Raw genomic sequence first — 9801 nt, forward strand, 5'->3', positions numbered from 1 at the left:
TGAAATATATTCTGCATTATGGGGCGTTTTCAGTGAAATGCCATAACCTTTTTTCTCTGTATGTATGTATGTCAAATAATACACTTACCCTCTCATGATATACGTATGCCTTGAACACCCCTCACTGATGCTTGAGATGTTTCGTCTTACATCCTTTGGGTGACAGTGCATTATCTAGCACATAACAGGGGCGGATTTAGGCCGTAATCTGGGTCTTCTGGAAGACGGTAAGATTTTCAAGTTTACATTGAAGGGTATCTAATTTTTTCTGTCAGAAGACGGTCAAAAATGGAGGATGGTTCAACAAAGATAATTTGGAAGACTGTCAGAAAATATCCCCCGATCCGCCCCTGCATAACACATTCTGTTTCTGAACTATCCAACACTGTTTACAGCAGCTGCTAGAATTACTGTTTAGTAACATGCAATAAAAGGAATATTACAAATATCAAAAATTGTGAAATAGGTTTATTGTCATGTCTTTTGTAGCACTGGTAGGTAATACCTGTATGTGCTAGTCTCATCAGAAACAACTATTACTTTGTACTGTCAAATATTACTTTCAAGCCACTAGAATTATCACATGTAGTCAGTGTTTATGAATTTGGTTTCCATCCATTCTCAAATTTATTACCATATAATTGATCAGAACCAAATCGATATCAGAATCACAAGGAAAGGCTTCCTAAAGTTCTGAGATCCTCCAACCTGGGGTGTTTCTTGTCTGTTAATTTTGCTTTCCACAGGTGACTCTTTCCATTTTACCTTAAAAGAAAAACAAAATCCATTTTTTTAAATTAACTAAGTCTTCTGAATCAGTGTTTTATCTGACATTTATTTTTAAAAAGTGAGATTGGTAATCAGCAAAGCACTCAGAGAGCACAGATTCCCACAAAGACAAAAGAATTCTCTTTTTCATTAAACATTCATTCATAAATTATTCAATTAATTAATTAATTAATTCAATTAATAAGTTACTAGAAATTAACTAACTGATTAGCTAAATTCTCATCATTATAAATTATCATTTAATTAACTAATTAATTAGCAAACTGCTTAACCACCACCCAAATTAAATCTATTTCTGACCAATCCTAAAAATGTCATCAAAATCGCTCCGTAACTTTTTGGGTTAGGCTGGTGATGAACAGATGGACAGAGATAAACGAGGTGAAAAACATAACCTCTTTGGCAGTGATAACAGCACCTCACTCAATTTATGTGCCTATTTTCTTCAAAAACACCATTACCCAACCTACATAGCTGTCCCTCTTGTCCTTTTTGGCCCACTCATTTGGTAGAGTTTTCTTTGGGAGAACCAGAGAACTTCATCCATTATCCTTCACAAGGATATCCATTACTGACTTGGAACTGAGCATGGAGTCAATAAAATCAAGGGGATACAGGGAATTCTGAAATAAATTGTCAATCGTGGATTTTAAGATTGGAAATGTACAAGTCCCTCAGTGGCTGAGAGTGGTGTAATTTGCAAGAGCTGTCATTCTGGTTCTATGAAGTTGGCACAGTCTGTGCACAGGCAATCTATTTTCAGATTCATATTATTCACTGAAACCCCCAGGTCATAGCTTGTCTGAGAAACCTACACAATGTTTTCTCTCAATTTAAAGCACACCGATTTATACATTCAAACTGGAGGATCAGAGAGGTGGATTGCACCTTCTGGAAGTGTACCACCAGCTAGTTATGGTAAGTGGGACAATGTAATACCAGTTATATTCAGCTGAGAACCTCAATGTTTAAGAAGGATTTGAAGGGGAAACTGATATCTACAAAATTAACTACTACCATCAGCTATCATTATACAAATGGGTTGTGTAATAATTCTTTTGTCACTGTCTTTGATTTTATGCCCATTATAAATCAGACTGCCTTTCTGCCATACCTTCTCTTGCTCCTTAAAATTTCCTCTCTGGAAACAGATCTTCCCATCCTGGACAGTTAGCCCACACTGCTGGCACATGGCCTGTAGACTGACCGTGCTCCCAATGCCCAGAATCTCATCTAAATGGTCCAGTGGATACCTACAGGCTTTACTGTGGTATGCTACACTCATTCTGCGCAGGGCATCCCTACAATGAAGTAACATTGGAGAAGTAAACCAAGCTGAGTAAACAACTGAAAAACAGGTGGTTTCAGCCTTATGGTGGAAAACGAACTTTTACAAATATTTCAAAAATAAAAAAATGAAATTGAAATAAATATGATTAAGTTTTTTTTCTTTTGTTTAAGCCAGGTCACTTAAATAAAAAATAATGACAAAGTGAGTTTATATTTTAGTGCATGGTAGGGTTGTCTTTAAGCGTTTCACAGTTTCAAAGGGATTGGGAGACACGGAGGAATTAAATTTTCCCATGGCAAAAGAGTATCTAATGAATAAGATTAGCTCTGATTTTTTTTAGAATAGTGCACAGCAGTTGTATGTTGCCTTCTCCTGGCATCTTTCACAGATACAAGTAGAATGAATGGGTAATGCTACATAATCAGTATGTGTGTGCGCAAACGTGCAGGCATATGTGAGAGAAAAGGCAAACGACATGATTTTCAAATTTCCTTATCTCTGAAGTCAGAATTTCCTTACCTCTGAATACTAATGAGGTGCTGGTGGACAGCACAAGCCTGTAAGAACTCCAGCTTCTTCACCAGTCTAACCACCCTTACATAATTGGCTTGTAGATATGCCCATGTTACTCTAAAAGCCATCTGAAGAGGCTCACTTTGCCTGTAATATGAATACGAAAAGGTCAAAACAACAATTTGGTCCATGTACAACTGCTAGACTAAATACTAAATATTACATTAATATATCAATTTAGTTCACAGAGGAAATTAAGGTTTAATACCTTGGTTTATGTCCATCAGTTTTCACTCAAACTGGGTTGTGACAGACCCCAGGGAATTATGTATATTAATATTACTCTGTTATACACAGTTGTACTGATGGTTATTTTAGACTTTTTTTCTTAAATTTACCAATTTTACCTTAATTAAACAGCCACACCAAAGTGTCACGCACCTTTTTATGCAATAAATTTACAACTGCTGCTCAAATAATTTTCTTTTAGTCAAAAGTGAAAATATACTGAAACTCTCACTTGGCTGACACCGAGGGAAGAAAAGTGGGCTCGGAAACATTTTGTCTGATAAAATATGTAAAGTGTGATGATTTGTGATTACTATAAAATGCATAAAAAAGAATTTTAGTTTTTCTCACCAAAAGAATCCAAATGTCCTCTAAAAACAATCAACTTTACTTTAGAAGGGGTAGTTTTTTAATGGCATCAGTTATGTACAATTTTGCAGAAATTTTAGGTATAGAGTATTTAAGGAGAGGAAAAAGTGATCGCAATTTCATATGAATTTAAACCTCTTGCTTTTTTATTGGTGGAGGTCTGCACTAATGGTATACTTTCTAGCCCCTGAATATGGGGGGAGGGGTGGAAGATGGTGCTGACAAAAAACTGGGAAGATAGAAGTTGCAGATCACTTCGATAGCTTTTTAAGAAAGAAAGCCTTTCACAGACAATACCCTTAAATGAAAAAAAATAATAATAATCATACACATAGATCACTCCCTGGATAAAAAATGAAAATATTTATCTAGAAAGATAATGTTTACTTCAAAAACATGGTCAGCATGCAATATTTCATTCAGCATCAAATGAAAGTGCTTCACAGGAAGCTAATTAATACACAGATAAATAGATATAATCTACTCTTAATGCGATCTACTGTTAAACAAACTTTTAATAACAGCCAAATCTCACAGTAATCTATCAAGTTACCCTAGTACAGAACAGATACATGAAAACCATTTCACATTCTACAAGCACTGAGAGCTTGAAGTTTAACAGCACTGACCTAATCTACTAATGGACTTGCCATCAATTATTCCTGAAGATCAATGTAAAACACTACTTGCTTGTGCAAATGTATGCTTTGTTACTTCCATTTTATATTAACCTTGAAAACAATTGAAATAAGAAACCAAGTCATATTTTATGCGTGCATAGCTGGAACTCATTGTTAACACCAAAGTACACACACATAAAGCCTTATGAAATGTTAAGAAGCTGTAGAGGATATTGCCATATCTGGATTATCTGTGCTGTATCATTAAAAGGTTTTCCCAGGTAATAAATGCACCAAATTTCTGCATATCAAAGAAAAAAAAACTTCTATTTCCAGTGCCTGGTAGCAAACATATCACTAATACTCAAAGGGCAAAAATGAAAAATCAAACGGTTATAATTTAGATGTTAACAATAACAGTTATGACTGACTCAGTAGCATTGACTCAAGTAAAAAAATGATATCTTTTGTGTGCCAATTTGAGAAATATGACTCTAGTTGCAATACTCCTTTTTTAATAAAACAATGTCAAGACCTAAAGTATGCTAGGAATAAGATAAGCCACTTGCCAACCTGCCAACTGAAAACACTTTTTTGTTTTTATTTCAATACTTACTACTTCAGTTCATCATAAATGTGTTCATTTTCCATCAGTCGACGTCTAGATGAGTGCCACAGATGGTACAATATATAACCTGCTTGCATGCACTGAAGCCTTCAATAGCTGTGACACACACTAACAAACTGCCCATTTATACATATAATTTTATAGTACTATTTGGAAGGAGAGGAAGAAATTATTTGTTCGTTCAATAATAGGTTGGTGTTGGTGGCGATAGCAGGAGTCACCCTGTGTTGCTTGAGCAGGAACACCTTGATGACTGAGCGGCACAATAAATTGAGAAAATACTGAGATAGATACTTGAGCTAGGTTAGCAATTACTGTTGGTGGGGTAAAAGTTTAGATTTACCTTAGTGACTTTGGCAAATTAAGAGCATGTCGAATTGCATCTGCATTGCCCAGGTTGAACAGTAAGTACAAGCTTTCCATCTCTGCTCTGTTGGAGAAGGAACTGTCCAGAGTAGTGTACAAATACAGCAGTCTTTTCAGACACTCCTGACAATGTTCCTCATTTATCCTCTTATCAAAGTTGAACACAGACTCTTCACACAGCCTGAAGTGGAAAATGATATCAATGATCCTAACTCACTGGTGGACTGTCATGAGATCTTCCAATTCAATCCAATATTTACAAATACATTTTAATGTTTAATGTCATTAAAATATTCTGGGGCTGATTTCTGGGGAAAATGCCTAAAATGTCTGGAAAACTTAAATGGATAATCATTCCCAGAGAGTAAAAAAGTCTAAATCCTTCAACATAAGCTCTTGCCAAACAGATTTGTGACTATGTATATGACACATATGTAAGAGATATTGTGGGATGTTCATAAATATTTGAATAATTAAATAAACTCAATATTGTAATAGTATCTAGTAAAGCTGAACAAGGCAATGATTTTAAAATTCTAGTAATAAAGGACATTTCTTATTATCATTAACATTTTAATAAATTTTACTAAATATCAAATTAAATATTAAAATATCAAGAAAAAAGATATCACTAAAATCAGGAGGCATTCAATTAGAATCAATTCCCATGTTTGAGTTGCTGCACCCATAGCAACTCACCTGTATGCAGCATATATGTGGAATCTGACCATAATCTCTAATATGTCTACAGCACGCTTCCCCATTAGCCTCTGTATAACCATGTCCTGACGGACAGCACGGAAACGGTCAAATACAAAATCATACACTTCATTCCATGGCAGCTGTTTTGATGGAAGGACACTGGAAGTGATATTTAGAACAAAATTACTAGTAAGGTATGGACTTTATAGAACTGGTGGTGGCTATGTTCTCACCTTGCAAAATGTTAGAAGACTGAGAAGAAGACTAAATCTGCTGTACAATTTATATGGCCGAATAGACCTGCTTGGTTGGCTTGGAGGTATAAAAGGCTACATATCTGACAGCAAAAAAAAAAAAAATCCGAACAGCCAGATTTTCTTTGTCTAAAATTATTCTCTCAAGTGACCTCTCAAAACGCAGGTGTCTCCAAATGCCTAGATCTCAAATAAAGCTGACCAGTGCATCATGCAACCTTTACCTTTGTAGTAGATAAATAACAGTTCTGTGTAACACTTCTGGTGGTCGCAAGTCTTTTGGTTTGGGGTCACTTCTCCCAGCAGCAGGGCGACTGAACATTTTCACTATCTTCTCTTTATCTGCTTTGGGCCTATAAAGATATACATATTTATATAGTTACATTTAAAGCATAGCTAGGGAGACATGGCAGGACTGAGATATGGGATCAGAACAATCCTCCACCATCCACCAACAACCCTACACACACCCAGCTACCTGCTCACCCTGAAGTTTTTAGTATCTTACTATATTGAAAATATGATGATTATAGCTGACAGTAACAATTAATCTCATAAAATCTTATTCATGCAGGTATTCCTTTGATGAAGTAACTATCAGTTATATTTATTTGCTTTATATATTTGTAGAATTTTATTAATTATAATCATCATGATAATTTATTTATATATGATGCCTTCCATTTAAAATGCCAATGTGTCTTACAATTTAAGAACTAAATATTAAAATTATTAATAAAGATTTTAAAAAATAAAAAAAACTGAGTTAAAAATGGCAAATTAAGACTTAATAATAAGATTACAAAAAGCTTATGAAAAACCTAAAATTTTCATTCTAAGAGTTGTTCATGACAATTAAGAATATTCCAGGGGGTAAAATCATAAAATATGAACACAAAGACTAATAATATCAAATTAATCAAACCATCTGTCTCCTGGTAGCTTAACTGTTTTTTCTTTTCAAAACAGCAAAAAATGAAAAGAAAGTTAGCAGTGCATGAAAAACTCTAAAATAAAAATAATAATTTGCATACATACCTTTTGAGTTTCTCTGTTCCTTGGGTTATTTCTAGAGTATGTAACAATCCTTCACATTCTCTTCTGCAAAAAATATCTGCAGGTTAAAAATTAATTTTCTACAAATATCACTTTAAATTAACTTTCTACATTTTATGGAATTTGTCTAGAAAAAAAATTTTTTTTTGGTCTGTTGTCTAGCATTCTGATCTTATTTTATGTGTTCACTGTTTCAATCGCTGACATAAAGCTTAAGACACTGATGAGGCCATAAATACTAGGACCTGCTCTTGATTTAGGGTGAATTTTTTGTTTTCCATAAGTTTCCCATATCTCTCATCTACATTTTGCTCACTGCTTAAAAAAAAACTACACTACCAAATTAATATGAAATTTTGTTTAAAAAAGGGCTACACATTTATTTATTCATCAACTACAGTCCTAATGTCTAAATGTCTAGACATTCATTTATGAATAATATATGAATGCCTGGCATAGAAAAGGTCCTCAATGCAACTACAAAGTTCCTGAAAAAACTCCTGAAAATGGTGCTTATTACAACCAATCAATATTGGACTAAATGGCCATTGTATTAGTGCAAAACAGACTTTTTAAAATATCAAAATATTTGGACTTCATGCTGCAAAAAATGCTAACCTTGAACTGTGTACTGGTATAAGTATTTTATTCAAAACAATGGAATAAATAAATATACGGGGCTTAAATGGAAACAGAAGTAAGAATCATTGTTTCTACTCAACAAAACAGTGTTGAAAGTTTCATGCCTCAAAAGTTTACTCTGTTATCCAAAAAAGTGAGAGGTAGTAAAGCAGCTTGTTTGTCTAATATGATACATTCTGCATAATTTCCTGTAAGTTCTTCCCATTTTGCATACTAACAAGTGATTAATACAAGTACAGTTCAGTAGTATATAGCAACTTGGGGGGGGGGGGGGGTAGGGGGTGACGGGCTTTGATAAAAAACCATGGGATTGTGATCAATATCTTCCTGCAGTTATAAGTTTTGCACAACACACAACAGTGAAGATCAAAAGGGCAAATAAAATCATTATAATCGTCAAATACAGGCACATGACGTAGGCTTTGTTACTGTACCAGTTGTAACTCCTCATCAAACTTGTTCATTATTTATCGGGTACACAATATTATCTAAACGACGACTTCCATATAAATACTCACAGTTTGATTTCATCCACTGGGCACATTCCTTCGCACTTTCCCACAGGGGCCGTGGCAGAATCATTGAGTCCCTCTTTGGAATTAGACATCTTCCTCCATGCAAGCTACCAATGTTGTGTACTGCACTGTCTGTGGCAATCAAATTAAAAAAAAAATCTAAAATAAATCAAGGTTTTCAAAACATCTGTGAAAATAGATGCACTAGCAAATATGTAAATATAAGAAAAGATAAATAGTCTAATGCTAAATGCCTAATAACCAGCCCACAATTAATGTGGCCGTTTTAAACCGGCGGACAAGTAATTTTGTGTTTGATCCTTTCCGTCCTCCAATAATGAAGAGCGAAATGAGCTCAAGAGAACCTTTCAAGAAATATCGTTTCATTCCATTTCTTAATTAATTTATTCGTATATAAATTTTTTTTTTTTGGGGGGGGGAGCATATTACCCTTATGTGTCTTATCAGATGTGATAAGTACTTTTATATTAATTTTATAAAATGGATTTGCTTCACGCACTGTACATGTATGGGTGCGTTTATGTACCCTAACGTTAATTATTGACTTATCTTTTTAATGTGTTAAACTTTAAAAATATCAGAAAATGGACTTGGCCTACCCAAAGGTTTTGTCACTTATTTTCAAACCATTGCGATTCATAAAGATAAGTACTGCGTGCGTACGTAGGCCTACTATACCAGAAAAGCCCGTTTTATTTCAAATTCGTCCCTGTCAGTGGGTAATTTCAATAAAACTGTTGTTCTTTATAAAATGATGTTTTTATATTTACTGTATATGTATCGACCATTTTGTAGGCTTATTGTGATGTTTTGGATGGATGAAAATATTGGAATTAGTCTCCACAGCAATTTTTTTCACGTAGGCCTACGCCAAAAGTATCTTCCGAAAATTGGTAACAGTAGGCCTTGCAGTAGGTCCCTATCTCCCACTCCCAAAAAATCGTCAACTTTGACGTTATGCATGTCTTCGCAAATGATTTTTAAAACCATTAAAAAAAAAATGGAAAATGAGTAAACTGAGTGTAACCAGTAAGTGTAGCCAGTATATTTTTTCTGAAATACTACATCGTAAACTTTAGAAAAGGTCAATGTCCGAAAATGCTCTTTTTGTCGTTTCGGTTCAAACATAAAAGGAAAAATTGGATTTTTAAATTCATTTTTTTTTCATTTTTTCGTTTCTTTCTTCTTTTTTATTGCATTATTATCCTTTTTTATTTATTTATTTATTTATTTGCATGTACACTTTGGCAAATCTTTTAAGATAAACTGAAATCCACTTCCTCACTTCTTCAAAAGTCTGTGCAAATAAGCCTTAACCAACCAGTCTATTTCATTTCAATGGTTGTAGGTTATTCTGAGTTCTTTGTCGCAAAGGCTGAATGTTGCAAAAGCAGTGGTACACAACATTTCAATGTCAATGGTCTCATCGTTATTATCACAGGTCTCAGACATTTGAATACCATGATCTTTTTTTTCCTCGTTGCGTTTTAATCTCACGTTTGTTACGCTAAAGATCTGGAATTCATGTCTGCCTCACAAATCTGAAATTGCCGTTTTCCTCGCGAATTCCCAAGGCCATATAACGTAATAAAGCTTTATTTAGTGAAGGGGTTATCACCTCGCAAGGGGTGCTCCAGAAAGTGAATTAGAGATGTGCTGGGACAAAGAGCAAATCTGATCATTCCCCCATAAAACGATCCGCCGTTCTAGAGGGTATAAACTCGCAGCATCTCTGAAAATCGATCGC

The 9801-nt window shown here is 34.5% G+C and overlaps 1 protein-coding gene across 2 annotated transcripts; it reads right to left on the reverse strand.

The window, feature by feature from the left end:
* Positions 1-12: 12 nt before the first annotated feature.
* On the reverse strand, positions 13-8355 carry LOC106166438 (SAC3 domain-containing protein 1). 2 transcript variants are annotated; one of them, XM_087003701.1, is made up of 10 exons: positions 8037-8355; positions 6859-6921; positions 6045-6173; positions 5564-5725; positions 4842-5045; positions 2600-2740; positions 1904-2090; positions 1260-1412; positions 635-765; positions 13-217 (listed from the first exon to the last, which is right to left on the reverse strand). In XM_087003701.1, the coding sequence occupies exons 1-8, from the start codon at positions 8123-8125 to the stop codon at positions 1329-1331; spliced, it is 1059 nt and encodes a 352-aa protein (XP_086859827.1). In that variant the 5' UTR covers positions 8126-8355; the 3' UTR covers positions 13-217; positions 635-765; positions 1260-1328. The 2 variants fall into 2 exon arrangements, with proteins under 2 accessions (XP_086859827.1, XP_013400454.2); XM_013545000.2 differs by lacking the exon at positions 13-217 and having other exon boundaries at positions 451-765.
* Positions 8356-9801: the final 1446 nt, after the last annotated feature.

The sequence above is a fragment of the Lingula anatina genome, chromosome 2 (assembly GCF_051362555.1).
Source record: "Lingula anatina isolate TDL-2025a chromosome 2, LinAna3.0, whole genome shotgun sequence".
NCBI lineage: Eukaryota > Metazoa > Brachiopoda > Lingulata > Lingulida > Lingulidae > Lingula > Lingula anatina.